This window comes from Gigantopelta aegis, chromosome 6 (genome assembly GCF_016097555.1).
Source record: "Gigantopelta aegis isolate Gae_Host chromosome 6, Gae_host_genome, whole genome shotgun sequence".
NCBI classification, from domain to species: domain Eukaryota; kingdom Metazoa; phylum Mollusca; class Gastropoda; order Neomphalida; family Peltospiridae; genus Gigantopelta; species Gigantopelta aegis.
The window spans coordinates 7,584,672-7,610,974 of NC_054704.1; the positions used below are offsets into that span (position 1 = coordinate 7,584,672).

General features: G+C 37.6%; 2 protein-coding genes across 3 annotated transcripts in view; both read right to left on the reverse strand.

The window, feature by feature from the left end:
* Positions 1-1,860: 1,860 nt before the first annotated feature.
* LOC121376438 (tripartite motif-containing protein 3-like) lies at positions 1,861-4,001 on the reverse strand. Its single transcript, XM_041504304.1, has 2 exons — positions 3,716-4,001; positions 1,861-2,985 (listed from the first exon to the last, which is right to left on the reverse strand). The coding sequence occupies exons 1-2, from the start codon at positions 3,968-3,970 to the stop codon at positions 1,960-1,962; spliced, it is 1,281 nt and encodes a 426-aa protein (XP_041360238.1). The 5' UTR covers positions 3,971-4,001; the 3' UTR covers positions 1,861-1,959.
* Positions 4,002-6,182: 2,181 nt separating this feature from the next.
* The window catches only part of LOC121376478 (integrin-linked protein kinase-like), a 28,582-nt gene continuing 8,461 nt past the window's right edge, over positions 6,183-26,303 (reverse strand). For both annotated transcript variants that reach the window (XM_041504355.1, XM_041504356.1), the window contains 3 exons: positions 20,912-21,011; positions 19,537-19,667; positions 6,183-11,500 (listed from right to left, as the gene is read on the reverse strand). In XM_041504355.1, the coding sequence (XP_041360289.1) occupies positions 11,348-11,500; positions 19,537-19,667; positions 20,912-21,011 (384 nt within the window). In that variant the 3' untranslated portion in view covers positions 6,183-11,347. The remainder of the gene's footprint in view (positions 11,501-19,536; positions 19,668-20,911; positions 21,012-26,303) is intronic.

The window sequence follows — 26,303 nt, forward strand, 5'->3', positions numbered from 1 at the left end:
ACATACCATGGCCTTTGGTATACCAGTTGTGGTACACTGGCTGGAACGAGAAATAGTCCAAATGGGCTATTAATATAGTCATGTTCATTTGTGGCAGTTTATAACATATTATTATATTACTCGATAAAATCAACTATACTGATGGCAAATTCAAATATTAACCGCAACCAAAACCTTAATCCATAGTGTCAGAAAAGTAGACAGTGAATCCTATACAGACATTCAATTCCACATTACATCTTTGTAATAATTTACCTATACATTAATCCGCTAGTAGTGGATTAAACGATATATACAATACCAAGTGTTCACTTATTTCAAATAGTCCTTAATCCATAGTGTCAGAAAGGTAGACATTGAATCCTATACAGACATTCAATTCCACATTACATCTTTGTAATAATTTACCTATACATTAATCCGCTAGTAGTGGATTAAACGATATATACAATACCAAGTGTTCACTTATTTCAAATAGTCCTTAATCCATAGTGTCAGAAAGGTAGACATTGAATCCTATACAGACATTCAATTCCACATTACATCTTTGTAATAATTTACCTATACATTAATCCGCTAGTAGTGGATTAAACGATATATACAATACCAAGTGTTCACTTATTTCAAATAGTCCTTAATCCATAGTGTCAGAAAGGTAGACATTGAATCCTATACAGACATTCAATTCCACATTACATCTTTGTAATAATTTACCTATACATTAATCCGCTAGTAGTGGATTAAACGATATATACAATACCAAGTGTTCACTTATTTCAAACAGTATAGATTTATTAGTAATAACAAAACACACCGAAATTTGATTGGTGGGGAGCATGAGGTATTTCATACTTCTACCTAAATGTATGCTGATGGTACGTCGTTAGTGCAAATCGTTCAGTGTTAATGCAACTATATCTGTAATTAATCACAGTTTAGCATTTAAAATATCACAGACGTCGATGACAAAAAAAGGCTGCATCATATACGGCAGTTGACCTGCTGAAGGCAGATACGCAAGGATCACGTGACTTGAAAATATGTTAAGTATGTGCACCGTACCATTCACATTCGCATGGATGTTAGTACAACGTCTAGATCACAATGTATTCTGTGGAGAATAGGACAATAACAAGATGGTTACAGCATTGCTATTTTTATGATATAAAGTCGTTTGGTAACTGACGTACTAAAAAAAATCCATATTGGTTGACCACATTAAAAAAACCTGAAGTCTAACTTCCTAAACCGGACTAATTTATATTAAGCTGCTACACCAAGTATTAACACACGGAAAGGCGGTGTGGTGCCTTAAGCTCTTGCGCAAACACTGTGTTAATAGAAGTGAACAAAGGATTTTTTTCGTCCGACTTATATATCAAAACAAGCATTGTGATATTACCGCTAACGCAATACATGTCCCCTACAAATGTTCGTATCTCATAAGTTTAAGGGCCATAACTCTTTGAAAAACTAGTAAATTGCTATAGAAGTTAAACTTGATCTGTAAAAGTTCATGATAAAGCTATATACAAAATTTCATCTCTATATCTTCCGGCATTGCAAAAGTCCAAAAACCTAATTTTAATATATTCTACGTTCAAGGACGATAACTCTGTGAACAATTGCTATATTGCCACACAAGTCAAACTTGATCTGTAACAGAACATGATCAATCTATATACAAAATCTGAGCTTAATATCTAGAGGCATTTGGGAAAATCAAACATCCGGAAAACTGTATGTGGGACAGACGGACGAACACCGAAAGACTGAAGGAAGGACGGAGATGAAACCTATAGTCCCTTCTGGTTGGACCGGTAGGGGACTATTAATAACAAACGGGATATGACGGCTATGTGCCTGCTTGAGCAATGTATGCTTCAAAAAATATTTAATATGTTCCATTTACAGGCAATATATATATTGAGTCCATTTAGCAGATCAAATGTTGTGCCTTTAAAGTTCGTCGTAGGGAATATCTCTGCTGCAACAACACCAGAAGGAGCTAATGGACGGTTTCTGAGTCCTCAAAGACACTGGCGGGCTCCACCTGTACAGGCGGATTTCACTAAATCGGCTGCCTCTTAGGGCTACAATCAGAGTGTCATTGTGAACAGCCACGTTGGTGGGTTTCACGTCAAGGCCCAGATCAAACGTACGAGTTATAGGACACGCGACGAACACTCCGTCTGACCTGAACACCTGCACTCTGTAGTTGTTGGCGTCAGCCACGTAGATGTTGTCGTGGCGATCTACGCACACACCCATGGGGTAAAACATCTGACCCTCTTCGTGTCCTTGACCTCCAAATTTTAGAATAAACTGTCCGTTACCTTGGTGTACCTTGACCCTGTGGTTTCCACTGTCGGAAACGATGATGTCATTTCTACCGTTGATAGCAACATAATACGGGTGCAAAAAATGATTAACACCTGCTCCTTTTGATCCAAAATTGATCGATGGCTTCAGCCTGTCAGTCAAAACGTGGATACAGTTTTTTTCCAGACTTGCAATAACAACTTTCTGTCTTGAATCAACGGCGATTCCACACGGGTTATCGTACTTGTAAAACGACCCGTGCAATGCTAACACTCTGCCGTCCAGTGAATACTCTCGTACTATCGCAGACCCAGAACGACTGACCGTCACAAAGACGCTCCCGCCTCTAGCGAAGCACACGTCTCTGACAGAACAATCACAGAAGAAGGTGGACCTGTGTTCCCCGCGCATGGAATATATAGCCACCTTGTTCAAGCTGCAATCTGCTACGGCTACGTCATCGGTGTACGGGTTCACAGCCAAACCGGAAATGTGTGTGAACTGATCATTCGCAGTGCCATGACTTCCGAAACTCGTCAGTAACGTCGCTCCAAGTACGTCAACGTCATCACCGCCGTCCACGTCAAATGCCTTCCCGCCAAAAAGTGACTGATAGCTTGGAGGCAGCTCAACCGGTTCCGTTGTGTTGTCTGAAGAGAGTTTCTGTGGAAACAAAAATTAAGTGAATAACTGAAGAATTCAATTATTAATATCTTTATGCCATTAATGCTTACTTTCCTTTAAATTATTATTTATACTTTCCATTAAATTAACATCAGGATGGCGTAGTGGGTTTGTCCTTGGCTTCTTCAACGTTAAAGATATTCTTCAAAAGAAGACATTGACAGGCATTCAGATAGGGAGCTCTGCCAAATGAAACATCCACTTCCGTCCGTCCGTCCGTCCGCCCCCACCCCCCTCTGTGTGTCTGTGTGTGTGTATGCCAGTCTCACAAGCTAAAACATCAAATATCCCCGTCAGTCTCTCTCTCTCTCTCTCTCTCTCTCTACGTGTGTGTACCAATCTCGCAAGTTAAAACACTGACCGCTGTCTTGCTACATTTCATTTCAACTTATTTTCGTGCTTATATCCAATTAAGGTTCAATCACGCTGTCCTGGGCACACACCTCAGCTATCTGGGCTGTGTGGCCAGGACAGTGGGTTAGTTGTTAGTTGGTTAGTGATTAATGAGAGAGAAGAGGGTACAGTAGCGGCCTTACACCTACCCACTGAGCCCTTAAGAACTCGCTCTGGGTTGGTGCCAGTACCGAGCTGCGAACCCTGTATTTACGGGCATGTAGTCCGATGGCTTAACCACTGCGCCACCGACTCGGAGGCCGGTTGTATTGCTACAAAACAGTAATCAGTGAACTGTTCAAACAAAACGACTTACTTGCATTAATCCAAGTATGATGGTGTTATCGGGAAATGATCCGACACCTTCTTGAGGCAGGTAAATAATTTGCCTGCACACCGGGCAAGGAAACTGCACACGCCCACCGCACCGACTGGCAACGTAGCCGTGTAGGCAGCTTTCACAGAACGTGTGTAGACACGGGAGAGCTTTCGGTTTGTTAAAATGTCCGAAACAAATTCCGCAAAGAAAAGAACTGTAATGAGACACGTCTTCAAATTGATTGCCCGACATCTTGGACCTGTCACGGATGGTTAAACTTCTACGTCTACGCAAGTCACATGACCAACTGTTATTGTCACGGGACTGGTCGTCGCTCGCTATAAATACTTCAACGAACACGTGTTTACCACCTGTCTTGTGCCCATGACAGGCGCGCGCTACAACAGCTTGTTCTGAATGTACACGTAAAACCCTATGACCTGACCTGACCTGTGTTTACCAGGTGAGTCACTTAGGGTCCCAGAAGAAGAGACTGATAAGAAACCAGACACCAAATTAAGAATGCTAAGCGCTAGGCTTTTTAACCAATACTCACACTATAAGGGTAAAACCCTTCAAACTAGATAGCTAGGCTAGTATAATCCCCCTCCCCCTTTGTATTTCATTATAATCCAAGGATGGGGGGGGGGGGGGGGCTTTGGATTGCCGTTGATTACACTAGAATAGGGACTTAGGACAATAGGAACAACCTTAACACCAAACTAGGATTTACAAACGGACAGCATGCACAACCGCAACAGTACATAGGGTGTATTGACTAATGATAACAATGCACCCGCCCCCATTTAATGGCCCAGCACGTACTTAATAAGGAGCTGGGCAAAAGAATACCGGCTCCGAGTACACAGTTGCACTGCACCCAGGGGAAGCTGAACAAAAGAATACCAGCTTACCCTATCCCACCCCCAATCTCCACAATTGCTCGGGTCTCCCTTAGGTTGTCACGCCACGACCAGAAGCAGTCGGAGCAACCTAGGGAGACACCACCGCATCATAGAGGTCTAATCAACGAGCTACTCTCGATTCACTAATGTCAACCTAGGGAGACACCACAGCATCATAGAGGTCTAATCAACGAGCTACTCTCGATTCACTAATGTCAACCTAGGGAGACACAACAGCATCATAGAGGTCTAATCAACGAGCTACTCTCGATTCACTAATGTCAACCTAGGGAGACACCACAGCATCATAGAGGTCTAATCAACGAGCTACTCTCGATTCACTAATGTCAACCTAGGGAGACACCACAGCATCATAGAGGTCTAATCAACGAGCTACTCTCGATTCACTAATGTCAACCTAGGGAGACACAACAGCATCATAGAGGTCTAATCAACGAGCTACTCTCGATTCACTAATGTCAACCTAGGGAGACACCACAGCATCATAGAGGTCTAATCAACGAGCTACTCTCGATTCACTAATGTCAACCTAGGGAGACACAACAGCATCATAGAGGTCTAATCAACGAGCTACTCTCGATTCACTAATGTCAACCTAGGGAGACACCACAGCATCATAGAGGTCTAATCAACGAGCTACTCTCGATTCACTAATGTCAACCTAGGGAGACACCACAGCATCATAGAGGTCTAATCAACGAGCTACTCTCGATTCACTAATGTCAACCTAGGGAGACACCACAGCATCATAGAGGTCTAATTAACGAGCTACTCTCGATTCACTAATGTCAAAACCTATGCTAGCTCTGGAACTTTCTTTTTGACCGACCGTTCAAAATTGCGTCTAATTTCCTCAACCAAATTTGCGCACTTTTTCTCTTTGGCATAATACTTTGCGCCATTCAAAATTCCATAGCACCATCAACCCTACCCCCGCCTGCGACCGACTTTGGTCGGGCTGCTGGTGCTCCCTTGCACCTGCCCGTGTAGGCGGTCCCTCCCTTTCCTGTCCTGGACAGGCGTGCGCTACAAGTTGTTTTGAAAGTGCACGTAAAGCCCTATGACCTGACCTGTTTACCGGCCTCCGAGGTTAACCCATCGGACTTAATTATAGCTGGTAGGTACTGGGTTCGCATCTCGGTACCTGCTCCCACCCAGAGCGAGTTTTAACAACTCAGTGTATAGGTGCAAGGTCATGACATTGACCTCTCTCACTCTGTTGAATTCATTAAACATTTATATTTTTAATATCTTGTTAATTTCAACGGTTTTGTTCTGTAACATTGGTGCAGCCACTGGGGGCACATGACCCCATCCCAATTGCCCCCCCCCCCCTTTTCTTTTCCTCACACCCTTTTATATTTACATGTGACCCCAGTGTGGATGGCCCCACCAATATAAAATCCTAGCTATGCCAATATCCCGAAGGACAAGTTATTAGAACCATTTACTTGTTTTATTCCCCAAATTACTTGTCACAGGCAGTAAAGCCTAAACACTGACCCTCACTTCATAAAATCAAGAACCAACAACTCTGGTAATAATGTTCACTTTATTTGAAATTCAATAAATAAGCAAACAAGCAAACGACATGAGATATAATGAACATGCGGCTGACTATAAAGACATGCATGTATAATTTGTATTACTGAAATGAGTTATGTTATCTGGCCGTATTTTAACCAGCCACATCATACAAGCGTGGTCTAACTGTCATGTATAAAATATACTGGTCATACAAAACAAAAATACACTATGTAATAGCTACATAATACAGTAACTAACAAATTTATTCAAGTAACAAATTTAGTATATTTTTCGCTGTGTCCCCACCTCCAATTGTTGGTTTTTAAAATCATCTCTCAAAAAGGGAACAAGGTTAGCCAATGCATATTCACATGCCGTGATTTGTGGTTATTTTTTTTTAATATTCAACTTTAAATAATTATGAAAAAATCTTTTTTAAAATTCCAAACATTAACACTGGTGTTTCCATTTGAAAAAAATGCATCATAATTATTATCCATACTTGTATAGTATTTTAAAGTTCCCATTATTATGGTAAATGCTAATATCGAATTTTCAAAATGTTATGCAAAATTAAAATATAGCATTTTTAGCACTCAAAATAATACTACATTACAAATATTTTGCTGCCAGCAAGAACACATATGACACCCAAATTCCTGATGTAAGCAAAGTTACAAAATTGACTGGAAGACATTGATGAATATAACAATACACAATAAAATAACTGATTTTTAGCTACAGCAAAACTCACTTGACACACACATACTACTGACAAATATTTGAACCACTAAACAGCAGATAGCTGCACAGGCAAAAAACAAAGAAATATATTAATCAATTTAATGAGGATAATGTAAACCCTAAACAACAATGAAAATGTGTATTTATGTGTACAAGTCAGTCCTGCTCTATACTTTACAGTTTTTATGTAAACATTATCCCACAACTGTGGTGTAGACCCCCTATTACGATTTTACACTTGTTATTCATTCAACTAACAAACTTATTGTCCTTTAGAAACAAATCTACATTTACTGTCAATCAGGAAATGTTAGCAAGTATAAGATGTTAGCAAAGTTTGCAATTCCATACAAAACGCTAAAAAAAATTTCATGACACTAAATTTAAAGAGACAAAAAATAGACTGTTCCAAAACACTTTTGTGTGATTATTTTGTCAGTGAATAACTGAACACACGATAATGGTTACATACTATCGATTAAACCAAAAGGACAGCCAACAACAATAGTTAGTTGGCATGCAAATTACTGCAATTTGTTACTAAATTTAAAATGTCTGTAAGCAGCATAATGTCAACCATAATATCAAAATACATCAAAAGATTTCTTTCAGCCAATCCTAATTAAAAAATGTTTTATCTGATATGCCAACCTTGCTAAAGTTTTATGTCACTAATATGGATTTTGCTGAATTTTATGAAATACAGTATATGGAAAACAAACAGATCTTAATTACAAACTTAATCTTTGGTATGTTTTCAATATATAAGCATTTAGATCATAAACCTTTTTGTTCTAGTAATGTGACATCCTTTGATTTCCGTAAAATATTTTTGATCTTCAAGCTATGTCACATTCAAACCCAAGTTTAGTGATTGACTAGTAAAAACATGCTTCCTGGCTATTTTCTTGGCTTAGATTATGTGCATTGCATGCAAAAAGAAAAATGGATTTCTGTTGCATACTAACACCCCACCAAACCCCATCCCATCTGCTGTATTACCAATATGCCACTACTGATAAAACTATATAATGTTCTACTCTCAACCGATACACATCCACATAAGAAAATAATCCAAACTAAACACAGTTGGAGAAATGCCCAAAATGGTGACCAGCTTTGGTTAACACCCATTTACATTGTTGGTGTAGGTCTGTATTTATAAACCCTTTTACCTACTGTAAAAGTAATAAACTGTACTATATGGTCAGTGAGATGCCTTAGTCTTGAAATGGAGGCAGGAGTTCGACCCGTATCCCCCTTTCAATGGTTAGGGTAGTTTTAGGGATAAGGATAGGGTTAGGGTTAGTCTTTAGAGCCTTTGATATAGAGGGGTACGGGTCAAACTCTTTCTGAAATGGAAACTCTTTCACATCTATCCTACATTATGCAACATCCATTATGCAAAAGAAAAGAAAATCATCTGGCAGTGTAATAGTTTTGACTTCTTGCATTCACAGTATCAGGTCATTAACAAATCATTCAATCAAATATTTCACCTCAATTATTTTGTCATGGCACTTACAAATACTATTATTTGTTACAACTATTCTTGAATGACCATTATAACTTCATCAAATTTGTCATCAAATATCTGTCAAACCTCTTAGTTAAGACTTTTATTCGGCATGTTCAATGGAAATATTTTTGTTTTAAATCTTAATTACACAGCTAAAATGTTGATTCTAGGCGGACCATCTGTCTATAAGTTATTAATGTTTGTTTTTCAAATGTCCATGATGCTTGGTGGGACAGGTTGTAGTCAAATTCGTATCAGTACAAGACAGAGTACAAGCTAGTTCAGAGAATACTGTAACATTATTTTATATCTATGGACAAAACTACTTAAAGTCTCAAGGATAGTGTGATAAGAAAACAAATAAGTGCTTTCTGAAGTACTTATTTATTTCTGATTGTAGTTAGCAAATGAAAATGATTCATCCAACCATATTATAATTAATGGATTTTACCATGACATTAAATGCACCCTAAATAAATAAATCACTGACTGCATGCCATGACATATATCATATTTACAACAGAAATTTGCATTCCTCGAATTTCGTGACAGCACTCAATAGTGTCGCTACAAAACATTGCAAAATGTATCTGTAATGGCATGTTTATCATTACCATGTATTTACTTTGTTATTATCTGTATTAAATTGCTTTTGCTAGATGATATAAATTTGAATGCTGAAAACACATATCCATTACATCGGAACATAACCAGCAATAATGAAAAGTATATACATGTATATATATATGAACATAAAATATAAATAATAATACAAAATATGTCATCTATCTAAACAATCAACTATTACAGTATTGGTTTTATGTCAGTTTATACTTTACCATACATGATGTATAAGACTCCCCTAGCAAGTAATAAATCTGTTAACCACACTAAATTAAAATGACTGACCACACTGTATTAACTGTGGGACAAAAACCTAATTAATTGTACATTGTACCTTTAAATATTAACATGTTTCTCCAGATTATTTTATTAATTTCAAAGACTTGACCCACAAGTTATAAATTACTGCCTATCACAGGAGAATGTATGTATGGACGAAAATGTGTCAATAAAATTTAACATTTGAAATACAACTAAAAGGCACTGCATCTCATTGCATTTGTAAATATGTCTAAACAAGGATACAAGAAATCCAACACAACAATGATTCTGTGTGTGTGCTATTTCTTGGAATATAACTTCATCATTCTGTTTTCTAAACAATATCATACTGCTATCTGTCTTAGTGTCAGACCACATTATGCCCAATTTAAAAACAGTCAGGTTATGTGAAAGCCTCTACTTGGCAATGATCGTGTGCATATGAAAAGCAATAGCACATCCATTTTCCATTCTAAAATGTTTCAACAAAGGAATATGGCAAACATTCATATAAAAAAAACCTTAAAGAATATTGCAGTGTTGGAACTTCAATGATGGGGTTTGTAGTCTCCAGATAAATGTACTTGGTTTGAAAATATAGAACTAATGCATCATACATGTAGTACTAAGCCAGAATCATCTCTTAAACATATATAATGCAATATTCCCCATCAAGCCTGCTTTCCATGGGACTAGTCGTGTTTGAGAACTTTCTCCATAACACACAGACAATAGCACCATAACAATGTCTTCATTCAAGTTAAAGCTACATTCAGACATGTTGTTGTAGTAACAATTTGTAACATAGAATCACATATATAGAAGTGCCAATATTATTAAGTTTCTTATTGCATACTTAACTTGTGATCTGACACCCAATAGCCAATGTATTTTTCGTGCTGGGGTGTCATTAAACATTCATTTATTCACTTAAGTTGTGAAGTAAACCAACAGAAGTTGTCATATAGCCTACAACACAACACAAGTTCTTAACCAGTCAAATCTATTTTTGGAATTCTTACATATATTTATACACCGATATTTTCCCTTTCCTGCGTAATACACAATGTGACAATAAATCACTTCTTGTGTTCATACACAACAAATCGTTACTACAAGTCACACTGTGAGACCATGCCATAAGCTTTAGATGAGTTAGCAATACATAACTACTGGCCTGAATTATAAGATTAAGTAGATGCACACCAAATTAAACACCGAGTTTAATTTACATTTAGTGAAACCAGCTTGAAGTTACTAAAGTAACTGGTGTAACTAATCTTGTAGTGAGGTAATATACTATGACTGCTACAAACTACAACTAAACTTGCTTCAGAGGGTTCTCTTTACCTGCCTATAAAGACCACCTTGAATAAGACATTTGTCTATTATAAAACCATACTAATCTAGAATAGCAAAATGATTCTATTTTTCATCTACTCAAAAACCCACACATACAAAACCTTTATTCAAGGATGTGAGATCCATTAAAAATGAAAACCTCAAAATATGTTCTTTATAAAGGGCAAAACTTTTCATACTATACTAAAATAAAGATTTTTTTTTTTTTTTTCAGATCATCCAATGCACTATGTGAAAAATATTCATGAAAAACAAAATGAAGATAAAAAACACATCCACTGTTTGTCATTCAAAATAGAATTCTTTTTATCCTTGTATTAGGTGGGTATGATAAGGACCTCCATCAAGCAACACAACATCTTAGTTATGAAGTGAAAACACTTAGATGTTACAAGTAGCCAGTGCAGATGTCACAGCACTTGGATATCGAATTTCTCTGACCTGCCTGCATTTACTGGGTGGTCTTTATAGACAGGGTTCACTACCTATTCCTGAAGCATAGCAGTTTAGTAAGATAATTTGATCTTGTCAAAGATGGCAGTCAGCATCTCAAAGTGTTAATTTCCCAAAATGTGAAGCCTGACTTAGTCTAATTAGTGTGTTTCATCTCCTCCAGGATGTGAAGCCTGACTCAGTCTAATTAGAGTGTTTAACGCCTGATTCAATCTAGTTAGTGTGTTTCATCTTCTCCAGGATGGGAATGACCATGTCGAAACGAGGCCGCTTGCCCGGCTCCTCATTCATGCAGATCTTTATGAGTCGCGAGATGTGACTCGATATTCCCGGCGGGATTGTGATCCTCAGGCCTTCATGAGCAATCTAGGAAATAATACAAAGAGTTTATTAAACAAATATAGTAACAAACAATCTAGGAAACACACACATACAGTTTATTAAACAAATATAGTAACAAACAATCTAGGAAATATTACAAACAGTTTATTAAACAAATATAGTAACAATCTAGGAAACACACACATACAGTTTATTAAACAAATATAGTAACAAACAATCCAGGCATCGAAATAAGCATTGTCTGGTAACCCATTTACAGGGTACCACAAAATATAGCTTGGTATCCTATAGGTTAGCACAACTATATCAACGTTAGAATTGAATTCCTGTTACTACTACTTTTAATGCCCTTACATGTGTGCCAGATGATTATTGTAGTATACTTGTATTTATGATTCATTCTTGATCTTATCACTGTTCTTAATGTATTACATGTAATTCTTTACAAGTATGTGACTCATATTTAATAACTGAACAATTGAATAAATAAATTGATTAAAATAAAAATGTTCTGTTTTCTATTTTCTCGTATTTTATCATACAACAATGAAAGATAATAATAATTCTGAAATTGTATCGGTACGTGCCAAAATCGGTACGAGAAATGAAATCCGGAAGTAAATGTATCTAGTGGGCGCTGCTTAAACATGGAAAACGAAACCGATATGTATTAACATGCTCATATACCAGTGGAGTTTCGAGCATGTCTGTCGCGGATCCGGTCTCTGGATATCCAGGGGCCTGACCCGCGACAGAAGCTTAAACGTGGATTGCCGAAACTGCTTGCAATTGCACAAGTGCGCACAAACATCGGTGCAATTTCATACGAGAATACGAAACGCGGAAGTAAATGCATCTAGTGGACGCTGCTTAAACGCAGATAAACTATAAATGCTTGCAATTGCACAAGTACGCGCGAACATCGATGCAATTCCTGACGAGAAAATGAAACGTAGAAGACTGGAATGCATTGTCTGGTTTACGTTCAGAAACGAAACTACCGTTAACGTTGAAATTTTTGTCGACTTTTCTTACATGTGGTAACCTCTCGGTAACCTGAACGACCGTTCTCGACTTATTTCGATGCCTGACAATCTAGGAAATATTACAAACAGTTTATTAAACAAATATAGTAACAAACAATCTAGGAAATATTACAAACAGTTTATTAAACAAATATAGTAACAAACAATCTAGAAAATATTACAAACAGTTTATTAAACAAATATAGTAACAAGCAGGGCTAGCTCTGGCACTCGAATTGCGAATTTCAAAAACACTTGGCAAATTTTATTTTAATTTGGGAAATAATTTCATGTAATAATTGTTATTTTGTTACAAAATTACTGGGGTTTTGAAGTTTACTAGATAATTTGGTAAAATTACTGGGGTTTCAAGTTTACTAGATAATTTGGTAAAATTACTGGGGTTTTGAAGTTTACTAGATAATTTGGTAAAATTACTGGGGTTTCAAGTTTAATAGATAATTTGGTAAAATTACTGGGTTTTCAAGTTTACTAGATAATTTGGTAAAATTACTGGGGTTTTGAAGTTTACTAGATAATTTGGTAAAATTACTGGGGTTTCAAGTTTAATAGATAATTTGGTAAAATTACTGGGTTTTCAAGTTTACTAGATAATTTGGTAAAATTACTGGGGTTTTGAAGTTTACTAGATAATTTGGTAAAATTACTGGGTTTTCAAGTTTACTAGATAATTTGGTAAAATTACTGGGGTTTTGAAGTTTACTAGATAATTTGGTAAAATTACTGGGTTTTCAAGTTTACTAGATAATTTGGTAAAATTACTGGGGTTTTGAAGTTTACTAGATAATTTGGTAAAATTACTGGGGTTTCAAGTTTAATAGATAATTTGGTAAAATTACTGGGTTTTCAAGTTTACTAGATAATTTGGTAAAATTACTGGGGTTTTGAAGTTTACTAGATAATTTGGTAAAATTACTGGGTTTTCAAGTTTACTAGATAATTTGGTAAAATTACTGGGTTTTCAAGTTTACTAGATAATTTGGTAAAATTACTGGGGTTTCAAGTTTACTAGATAATTTGGTAAAATTTTCTGCTGACCCAGAGCTAGCCCTGACAAGCATGAAACTATTTCAGTTTTTCTTCAGCGTTCGATTGGTTATTATATCCTTTGTCCCGTGATTGTCGCAAAAAGGGCTGTTCAGCATAGATCTTTTGCAGTGAATGAGATATACAAGAGAATATGAATAACCAGCCTCAATGATGTAGTGGTCATTGCTCAGTAAGGAGTGTGACAAAGAGCAGGGCTTATACACATTGGCTTCAAGGGGTGACAAATTACTAACCATTTCACTGAGGTTTATACTAGCAAGCATCATTATGTTTCAGTGCAGGCTGCTGTTACACACGTTGACAGTTGTGTGGAGCGTTCTTCTAAACAATGTAACTTATCTGTAGTGTAACCTATACAACTGGGGAGGAAGTGACACGAGCTGATGAAATTCACCTGATGCTGCCTTATTTCATGAGTAACAGTTCTCAGTAATGTGAAGGTCACGTCATCTCATTTTACAGGCTTCTGAGAATTGAAAATATGGGTAACCCATCTTCTTTTTGTGTAACCCATCAAGACCAAGTCCTAAATTTAATCCGCAAGTGAAAAATAGGTAATACAAATCTAGGCTTACGTGAGGAAACGTTTATTGTTGTGAAATTTTCAGAAGCCTGTTTAATCATTTGTGTGTTGAGGGGAGTGGTAAGGTGATGACAATATTTACACTGGCTTCATATGTGGAATATCAAATGCCATGGTATGTGCAACAATATCTATGGAGAGGTGCCATCCACGCACCTGAGCTGCATACACAGGACAGAATGCCTGAAGTGATATACAAGACTAAAGCAGGTGCTGTACCTTCATCCCTGTCTGCATGGTTAAGCCCCAAGTGATATACAAGACTAAAGCGGGTGCTGTACCTTCATCCCAGTCTGCATGGTTAAGCCCCAAGTGATATACAAGACTAAAGCGGGTGCTGTACCTTCATCCCAGACTGCATGGCTAAGCCCCAAGTGATATACAAGAATAAAGTGGGTGCTGTACCTTCATCCCTGTCTGCATGGTTAAGCCCCAAGTGATATACAAGAATAAAGTGGGTGCTGTACCTTCATCCCAGACTGCATGGCTAAGCCCCAAGTGATATACAACCCCAAGTGATATACAAGACTAAAGCGGGCGCTGTACCTTCATCCTAGTCTGCATGGTTAAGCCCCAAGTGATATACAAGAATAAAGCGGGTGCTGTACCTTCATCCTAGTCTGCATGGCTAAGCCCCAAGTCATATACAAGAATTAAGCGGGCGCTGTACCTTCATCCCAGTCTGCATGGTTAAGCCCCAAGTCATATACAAGAATAAAGCGGGCGCTGTACCTTCATCCCAGTCTGCATGGCTAAGCCCCAAGTGATAGACAAGAATTAAGCGGGCGCTGTACCTTCATCCCAGTCTGCATGGCTAAGCCCCAAGTGATACACAAGAATTAAGCGGGCGCTGTACCTTCATCCCAGTCTGCATGGCTAAGCCCCAAGTGATACACAAGAATTAAGCGGGCGCTGTACCTTCATCCCAGTCTGCATGGCTAAGCCCCAAGTGATACACAAGAATTAAGCGGGCGCTGTACCTTCATCCCAGTCTGCATGGCTAAGCCCCAAGTGATACACAAGACTAAAGCGGGTGCTGTACCTTCATCCCAGTCTGCATGGCTAAGCCCCAAGTGATAGACAAGAATTAAGCGGGCGCTGTACCTTCATCCCAGTTTGCATGGCTAAGCCCCAAGTGATACACAAGAATTAAGCGGGCGCTGTACCTTCATCCCAGTCTGCATGGCTACGCCCCAAGTGATACACAAGAATTAAGCGGGCGCTGTACCTTCATCCCAGTCTGCATGGCTAAGCCCCAAGTGATACACAAGAATTAAGCGGGCGCTGTACCTTCATCCCAGTCTGCATGGCTAAGCCCCAAGTGATACACAAGACTAAAGCGGGTGCTGTACCTTCATCCCACTCTGCATGGTTAAGCCCCAAGTGATATACAAGACTAAAGCGGGCGCTGTACCTTCATCCCAGTCTGCATGGTTAAACCCCAAGTGATATACAAGAATAAAGCGGGTGCTGTACCTTCATCCCAGACTGCATGGCTAAGCCCCAAGTGATACACAAGAATAAAGCGGGTGCTGTACCTTCATCCCAGTCTGCATGGCTAAGCCCCAAGTGATATACAAGAATTAAGCGGGCGCTGTACCTTCATCCCAGTCTGCATACCGGCTAGCGATATCCAGTGCCTCTCAGCACGACAGGCCGGTTTAGCGGCTTGTAACACCTGTTCATATTTGGCGCCGAGTGACGCGTCAATATTATAATTAGACAAAATCTCGCGCGACCATAGCTGCCATGTGACACACTGTAATGGCTGCGCCCATGTTCTAGCGAATTTTGAATGAGTTTTTCCAAGTTTATACTGATATTCTGACTGTAATTAAACATGAACCGAGGTGACGAAATTTCGTCTGTTGAAAATAATGGTTGCGATTCAGATGACGGGTTTTCCGATGATGAAATGTGGGATAATATGGACTTTGGTGCATTGGATTTAATCGAGATTGGCGATCGTGAACGAAATGTCATTCAACATGGCAATTTAGAAGAAAATGATACCGATGATGAGTTACAAGATGACTTGTCACTGTTTTACCACGCGCCTGAGTTTACCTGGACACATGACCCATATTCGGTTACCTGCAGATCAACGTTTACTAAAAATCTGGGGCGGGTGCTGTACCTTCATCCCAGTCTGCATGGCTAAGCCCCAAGTGATATACAAGACTAAAGTGGGTGCTGTACCTTCATCCCAATCTGCATGGCTAAGCCCCAAGTGATATACAAGAATAAAGTGGGTGCTGTACCTTCATCCCAGTCTGCATGGCTAAGCCCCAAGTGATATACAAGACTAAAGCGGGCACTGTACCTTCATCCCAGTCTGCATGGTTAAGCCCCAAGTGATATACAAGACTAAAGCGGGTGCTGTACCTTCATCCCAGTCTGCATGGTTAAGCCCCAAGTGATATACAAGACTAAAGCGGGTGCTGTACCTTCATCCCAGACTGCATGGCTAAGCCCCAAGTGATATACAAGAATAAAGTGGGTGCTGTACCTTCATCCCTGTCTGCATGGTTAAGCCCCAAGTGATATACAAGAATAAAGTGGGTGCTGTACCTTCATCCCAGACTGCATGGCTAAGCCCCAAGTGATATACAACCCCAAGTGATATACAAGACTAAAGCGGGCGCTGTACCTTCATCCTAGTCTGCATGGTTAAGCCCCAAGTGATATACAAGAATAAAGCGGGTGCTGTACCTTCATCCTAGTCTGCATGGCTAAGCCCCAAGTCATATACAAGAATTAAGCGGGCGCTGTACCTTCATCCCAGTCTGCATGGTTAAGCCCCAAGTCATATACAAGAATAAAGCGGGCGCTGTACCTTCATCCCAGTCTGCATGGCTAAGCCCCAAGTGATAGACAAGAATTAAGCGGGCGCTGTACCTTCATCCCAGTCTGCATGGCTAAGCCCCAAGTGATACACAAGAATTAAGCGGGCGCTGTACCTTCATCCCAGTCTGCATGGCTAAGCCCCAAGTGATACACAAGAATTAAGCGGGCGCTGTACCTTCATCCCAGTCTGCATGGCTAAGCCCCAAGTGATACACAAGAATTAAGCGGGCGCTGTACCTTCATCCCAGTCTGCATGGCTAAGCCCCAAGTGATACACAAGACTAAAGCGGGTGCTGTACCTTCATCCCAGTCTGCATGGCTAAGCCCCAAGTGATAGACAAGAATTAAGCGGGCGCTGTACCTTCATCCCAGTTTGCATGGCTAAGCCCCAAGTGATACACAAGAATTAAGCGGGCGCTGTACCTTCATCCCAGTCTGCATGGCTACGCCCCAAGTGATACACAAGAATTAAGCGGGCGCTGTACCTTCATCCCAGTCTGCATGGCTAAGCCCCAAGTGATACACAAGAATTAAGCGGGCGCTGTACCTTCATCCCAGTCTGCATGGCTAAGCCCCAAGTGATACACAAGACTAAAGCGGGTGCTGTACCTTCATCCCACTCTGCATGGTTAAGCCCCAAGTGATATACAAGACTAAAGCGGGCGCTGTACCTTCATCCCAGTCTGCATGGTTAAACCCCAAGTGATATACAAGAATAAAGCGGGTGCTGTACCTTCATCCCAGACTGCATGGCTAAGCCCCAAGTGATACACAAGAATAAAGCGGGTGCTGTACCTTCATCCCAGTCTGCATGGCTAAGCCCCAAGTGATATACAAGAATTAAGCGGGCGCTGTACCTTCATCCCAGTCTGCATACCGGCTAGCGATATCCAGTGCCTCTCAGCACGACAGGCCGGTTTAGCGGCTTGTAACACCTGTTCATATTTGGCGCCGAGTGACGCGTCAATATTATAATTAGACAAAATCTCGCGCGACCATAGCTGCCATGTGACACACTGTAATGGCTGCGCCCATGTTCTAGCGAATTTTGAATGAGTTTTTCCAAGTTTATACTGATATTCTGACTGTAATTAAACATGAACCGAGGTGACGAAATTTCGTCTGTTGAAAATAATGGTTGCGATTCAGATGACGGGTTTTCCGATGATGAAATGTGGGATAATATGGACTTTGGTGCATTGGATTTAATCGAGATTGGCGATCGTGAACGAAATGTCATTCAACATGGCAATTTAGAAGAAAATGATACCGATGATGAGTTACAAGATGACTTGTCACTGTTTTACCACGCGCCTGAGTTTACCTGGACACATGACCCATATTCGGTTACCTGCAGATCAACGTTTACTAAAAATCTGGGGCGGGTGCTGTACCTTCATCCCAGTCTGCATGGCTAAGCCCCAAGTGATATACAAGACTAAAGTGGGTGCTGTACCTTCATCCCAATCTGCATGGCTAAGCCCCAAGTGATATACAAGAATAAAGTGGGTGCTGTACCTTCATCCCAGTCTGCATGGCTAAGCCCCAAGTGATATACAAGACTAAAGCGGGCACTGTACCTTCATCCCAGTCTGCATGGTTAAGCCCCAAGTGATATACAAGAAAAAAGCGGGCGCTGTCCCTTCATCCCAGTCTGCATGGTTAAGCCCCAAGTGATATACAAGACTAAAGCAGGCGCTGTACCTTCATCCCAGTCTGCATGGTTAAACCCCAAGTGATACACAAGAATAAAGCGGGCGCTGTACCTTCATCCCAAAGTGATATACAAGAATAAAGCGGGCGCTGTACCTTCATCCCAGACTGCATGGTTAAGCCCCAAGTGATATACAAGACTAAAGCGGGTGCTGTACCTTCATCCCAAAGTCATATACAAGAATAAAGCGGGCGCTGTACCTTCATCCCAGTCTGCATGGTTAAACCCCAAGTGATATACAAGACTAAAGCGGGTGCTGTACCTTCATCCCAGTCTGCATCGTTAAGCCCCAAGTGATATACAAGAATAAAGCGGGTACTGTACCTTCATCCCAGTCTGCATGGTTACGCCCCAAGTGATATACAAGACTAAAGCGGGTGCTGTACCTTCATCCCAGTCTGCATGGTTACGCCCCAAGTGATATACAAGACTAAAGCGGGTGCTGTACCTTCATCCCAGTCTGCATGGTTACGCCCCAAGTGATATACAAGAATAAAGCGGGCGCTGTACCTTCATCCCAGTCTGCATGGTTACGCCCCAAGTGATATACAAGAATAAAGCGGGCGCTGTACCTTCATCCCAGTCTGCATGGTTACGCCCCAAGTGATATACAAGAATAAAGCGGGCGCTGTACCTTCATCCCAGTCTGCATGGTTAAGCCCCAAGTGATATACAAGAATAAAGCGGGCGCTGTACCTTCATCCCAGTCTGCATGGTTAAGCCCCAAGTGATATACAAGAATAAAGCGGGCGCTGTACCTTCATCCCAGTCTGCATGGTTACGCCCCAAGTGATATACAAGAATAAAGCGGGCGCTGTACCTTCATCCCAGTCTGCATGGGTGACATGTCGGCAAACGGAACCTCCCTTGTTTCCAGCTCCCACAGCAGCACGGCAAAACTCCACATGTCAGCCGCCCTCTGGTTGATGTCTTCAGTCTTATTCTTGAGGGCTGCAAAAAACATGAAATCAAATTATAAAACTGCAACCTACACATTCCAAAAGAGTTTTAATCATTAATAAACTAAGGAAGTGTTAAAATTAAGTCACATAAAACATACAAGCATTACCTGTTTAAGAAATTTCTTCCAGTTGAAATAGAAACATATTTGAACATGTATAAATTACCAATCCAGCAACACTAACCTTATAGCAACATACACACATACACCACCTTTGATATTTTCCCATAACTTGGTTCATAGTCGGTGTGGTTACCCCCCGACCCCCACCCCCCAATGAAGGAGGTCCCCACAATATAACATTCAGGCTACACCAACACCAACAGTACTAAACCCAAGGAATGGTCAATGTTCTACAAAGGTGCTCTGTTTATTGTTAAAATTGGTCAAGGGCATTATGCTCTGTTCTCATGGCAAATATACTCGCCCGAAGTATATTTACTTACAAGTTTATATATACTAATGTATGTAAATGTCTGTATGAGAACAGGGCTGATTCTTTGCTCCTATCATATCTTATATTCAGCATGGGCGGATCCAAGGGGGAGGACCAGGGGGACGCGTCCCCCCCAAAAATTGTTCAAGTGCCCTCAAAATGTCCAAGTGCCCTTTTTGTTTGTAGAATTTTTTTTTTTTTTAAGTAAACAATAATTATATTGTAGATAAATGAAATCAAGATTTTCGTGTACATGCGCAAGCTTGCAGATATGTGTCTGTGTTATTGAGTCTCAATGGGGCCCCATTGAGGTTCTAACGCGAGTGACGCCAATTTACTTCATTATTGCTAGTATATTATGACGTAGAATTGTAGGAATTCATATTAATTGTAAATATCAAAACTTGTAGTAAGGTGCCCTTTTGACAAGTCAATGTGCCCTTCTTTTTTGGTACCCCCCTAAAAATATTTCCTGGATCCGCCCATGAATTAGTATATATATACTAATGTATGTAAATGTCTGTATGAGAACAGGGCTGATTCTTTGCTCCTATCATATCTTATATTAAACTGTCTACACTTATGGTGAACATTCTATACACATTTTATTTTCAGTAAAATACTATCTGGCTAATAGATAGATAGTGCAAGCCACAAGGTGACAAGGTTCTTTATTAATATATAAACCTCAAAAACACAAATAGTGGTAAATACCTTCTGGCTCTAAAACGTGGAATAATCTCACAGATGTGCATAAATATTACTAATAATGGTTCCTTTTGAATGCAATATTTTTACCTTCTGGTGCAATCCAGGCTGGATCATAAATCTTCCCTTTCTCATGAAACGAGAACCGATAGTCAGCCATGTTGACTCGTGCTGTCAAATCTTCGTCAATCTACAATAACATGTTGAATTGGAGAAAACAAAGAGTTACTACAGGTAAAAATAAACATTCAATAATAACAATTAGTTTATTCCAACACCTAATACAGTAACAGAGCTGCTGGAAATAAGATTAAAGAAATATTCTCCAGACTTATGTGTTTAATTTAAAATACTGTAAATTGGTAGAATTTTCAAAATACATTTATAATAGGAAAAATAAATTTAAAAACCCAAAACCAAACACACAGAGTAAAAAACACAAATATTGTTAGCGTGTTGTACAAAATATGTCCTTTTTTTCTTCTTTAATTACCCAAATAAGAATTATATTGCAAAAATTGTAAATTTTTATTACAGATTGATTTAAACTGTCAAAACTAAAAATCAGTGTAAAGAACAAAATGAATAAATCCATTTAAAACAAAAATGTATCATTAGTATAACTCTATGATACAAAAGACATACAAATTAATGTCCACACATTCATTCACCTAATTACCGACTACAGTTTTGTGTTTGTCTCATACAACTCACAAGCAACAAACAATAATTGATCAACATGCCATGAAAAAAGACTGCCGACCACTTAATATACCTTACTGCCAGACCAATACATTTCCCCCAGTTCACCAATAGTCTAATGGGACAGGAAGAATAAAAACAGATTGTGTTTTCATTTAATAAAAATCCTGCATAAAATTAACACCATTTACACTGAATACAATGTTAGGTCAGTTCGATACCTAGAATTCCAAGTTTTCCAAAGAGAAAGCAAAGATAAATTACAAATGAATTTTAAAAGTGTTATTAAATATATTTGAAATACATATAGCAGTTATCTGAATTAATGACAAAAAACATATAAATGTCTTTTAGTAACAGGAAAGAAACTGTACTGTCTATAATATTTAGGTGTCATTCACAATTAGAAATTCTTCAAGAGCGTACAAACCATTTTTATTTTAATACACTCTCCCCTCCGCAAATGTTGATTTTGTAAGGTTCATTTTCTAAAAAGAGTTTGCGGTTTACTAATTTAGTGTAGTTTGTATACTCATTAAAATTGTGAACAGCATTTAGTCTATAAATTATTAAATAATTGTTAACAATACAAATAACAAATGTGTTGAATTAACAAATGTGCATTTTGTGCATTCAAGACTTTTTACTTCAACTCTTTTTTTGTGGTAAAATGAAGGTGTTAGCAGGGGTATTTTATATGTTCATGAAAACAAAAAGAAAGCCATATGCCTCAGGACAATTGTGATTGGAAAGTATGTCAGAATACAAAGTTCTGTCTTGAGACATGTGGCACTCGGAAAATATAAAAATGTATGCCAGTATTATAAGGTATGACTGAAAATAGAAACCCATACCAAGCAACAATAACCTCATATATGCAGGGCTTAAAACTTAACTATTTGTCTCCAACAGCAATTTTTAAAAGAATTGCCATGGGTGAAACAGCCCACCGACGGCAATTTTGAGCTATGCCTATTTTTTAAAGTGACATTTGTAGAAAATACATATGACTGAAAGGTTATTTTGCTGTATGTTAACATATTTCAAATGTGAAAATGTTAAATATTGGCAGATTATGTACACCTGGTGTATATGTTTTGCCATTGTTGAGGAGTTTTATCGACTGCACAAAAGTGCCATCGGTAATGCTATCTACCTACAGCAATTTATATCTCAACGACGGCAATTGCCGTCGTTAAGTTCGAGCCCTGCATGTGAAGTAGATACACTATTTCCTCCAAGCAACAGGATTGCTGAAGGAACTCCAGCTCAGAATATTTTACGAAAAACTGTCTTGAAGATTTAAATAAATAGCTAATTATCCGTACATCCATAAAATATTAACAAACTGCTTGCACTTAACAAAAACAAAACCTATTACACAGCGTTATTAGATTTATCTGATGACCTCATATTAAAGTTTACTCTAAACACCACCTCAATTTAACACTTCAAATACATTTTGGGTCGATTCAAAATTTTCCTTCTTTTTACAAGAATCTAATTACCGTATATAAATGTTATTTTTAATGTAAATAATATATCCATATACTTATCTTTGTTTGACACCCAATAACCAATGTGTATTTTGTGCTGGGGTGTCATTACACATTCATTCATTTATTCATTTTAAAAGATTATTTTCATAATTAATTATGTTGTCTTAAAATTAAGTTAACTAACAAGGCAAGGTACTTTCAAAATCATGGTAAATGCTTTTAATTAGTGTCATCATCTAAAGCCAATGATATTAATGCCAGTACTATCCTATCTGTTTCCCGTTAAAATGTGTTGAGTGTGATGTTAAATAAAACATTCCTTCCTTCCGTTCTTTTTTCCATTTCTGTAAATGAATCACAGATACAAATAGAAGCCTTGTCCTGTGGATATGATACAGCATGAACATGACAAAGATTGTACTTCTGTAGCCAACACAACCACCTTACACTCAGCTGTTGGTAAGAGGATGCCTAAAGTTGTATATCTTATTACATGTATTGGGTTTATATATCACTTTCCAAAATAAACTCTTAATAATACCACAGAAAGGGAGGTCCACCAGTCCTAAGTAACAAAATGTAAGCTGTTTGTTTTGTAAACCTCGGTAGTCAGTAAACCGTATGAATGCATTTGAGTTAGTTTACATATAAAACAAGGAAATATGTCATTTGGTATTCAATGTTCAACTGTATAAACCACAACTCCTTATTACTGTGCAATAAAAACTGTTATAATTTAAATCTATTTAGATTAATACAATATTTTATTTCGTAAGTGTTTTCAATGACTGTCAAGTTGTAAACTACATCAATGTTTCAAATCAAGTAGCTTTGTTATTCCTCAGAGTAGTAGTAACCTTTTTTTTATCAAATAAATGTTTATAATTCTGAAAATTATCATTTTACAAATAAGGACATAAGCATGCATGATAAAATGTTGATTTCAAACTAAAATACAACAAAATAAAACAAAACCATGAACCAAAATAAAACAACAGAAACAATAATAAAAATAAATAGTAAATTATATTATAACAACAAAAACACCCAAACACACTTCATGCCTAATGTAATAAATAGGAAATAAAATTATATTGAAATATATTAGTGTTTGAATGTAAATATAAATGACAGTTGTCTTTTTGTTACATTAAACAAATGTGTAATAAAACATAATTTTAAAACAATAAAATTAAAAATTCATTTCTCAAAAGGTAATTGCATTGAAAAAACTGAAATAAAATAAACAGTAAGAATTCAGTACATATGCACAGCTAAACCATTTTCTAAATTATGCTTTTCTTAACACATTATAACAGTAATAACTTTGAAGAAGAGATTACATGAAAAGCAAAGACTGTTTCACAAAACCTATCACAGTAACCATCCAACCAACTTGGGTCTGGTAGATGTTGACTCATTTCTAAACTGACCACTTTTTCTACTACTATTGGTATTATTAATTTTGTCTGGTAAATAGCATTTATCATATCCGCATAGTGTATATTCAAATAAAAATCTGTGATACTATATTCCATGTTAGTACTATCCCATAAAATAATTAAATCTTCAATTACATATTAAGAAAATGAATTAAGTGTGTTTCTAAAAGGTTATCTTAAAACAAAACTGGACACAAATTCACAAAACAGAAGTAGTACATTCACATATATTTAGTATCTATTTTATGCAGAAAATTATATCATTATGATTTTTTTTTTTAAAGTGATTTATAGTATTCTGTGAACTGTTTTATTTGTACTGTCTGAAATAGTAAAACAAAGGTTTTTAGTCATAAATTTACATTTACATATAAAACTAGTCTACTAAATCTGCAGTTAAAAATGGTGCATAAATAATACATACATTTAAATAATTTTCCTTCATCTTTACCATGATCCATATTCCATAATTACATAATGTTTTGCATTAAATGGATATAAAACACAATGACATATAAATATAAAGTTATGATATTTTGTCAACTTGGCCACAGATATTGTGTATTCTAGCATATGTTTCTAGCAGAATTTTAAACAAGTTGGGTTATCAATAATGCAAACAAAATGTTGGGTTTACTGTAATTTGATCTATAATTTTATTAGTGTTATGGTCAGCAGGCACTTCAAAATGTTTTATTATAATCTAATTTATATTACAAAACAAATTAATAATAATAATATTTTTAGAAAAAGAAAAGAAACAAAACATGTCAGTGATTTTGCAAGTCATTAGTCGAACTATACAAAATATTAATATTTTTGGTCCTGAAAAATGCAAATTTAATATGGTCCTTAGTTTCTTAAATTTTAAAATAACACAATTAAGAATGGATATTAATGAAGTCAACTGTCAATTCTAGGCTAAATCAATAAAAACAACACAAAACACACACACACACAACACACATACACACAACAACACACCACACACACAACAACACACACACACACACACACGCAAAATAGCTAATCATAATCAGTTTTCACCCTAAAACAAAATCCCTCACAAATACAAAAATGAGGACTAAATAAGCACACAAACACACACTAACTTTACATGAATAATTTGTAATGTAGTCAGAATCTACTCTAACAAAAACCTCGACAAACACCAAACTGATACATCTCAGTGTAACTGTGTATATGAAAAAAACCGTCACAGACCCTATGACTGGCAGTTAGTAGACAGAGATGCAGGAGGTATACAGATAGGAGTAATATGTATAATGCATATGCACAATAACATTGGCCAACTCGAGTTACCCCATTAATGGCAATATCGCTGGCGTAGCGATTGGGATCATCAACATTAATTTTAGCCAAGTCCTCATCAATCTAAAAATCAAAGTGGTTAATTGGGCTGAAAACAAGTCAAATAACCTAACAACAAATAATTTTCAAAATCAATATTTATTGTAAATAATAGTTTTAAAATGATATTTACTTCAGAATGTATATAATACTAGAAACAATACTTCAATAAACAGAGGTATAAATATAAAGATCTAGAAATTAACATTAACCCTCAATATTGTATGAACTTGAACTTGTACAGCATTGCCAGGTGAAAAATGTCTTCTGTTAAAAGCTGAAGTGAGAAAAACCTTAGTCTGCAAGAAAACAACATCATGAAGTATAGCATATATCTCAACACCAAAGAAACATCCACCAAATGACTAATGTAAACTAAAAACATTACCTTGACAAATCACCTAAAAAGACAAACAGATCAAGAAAAGTTTCTACTTTTAACACTATGAACTAAATAGTCTTGTTATC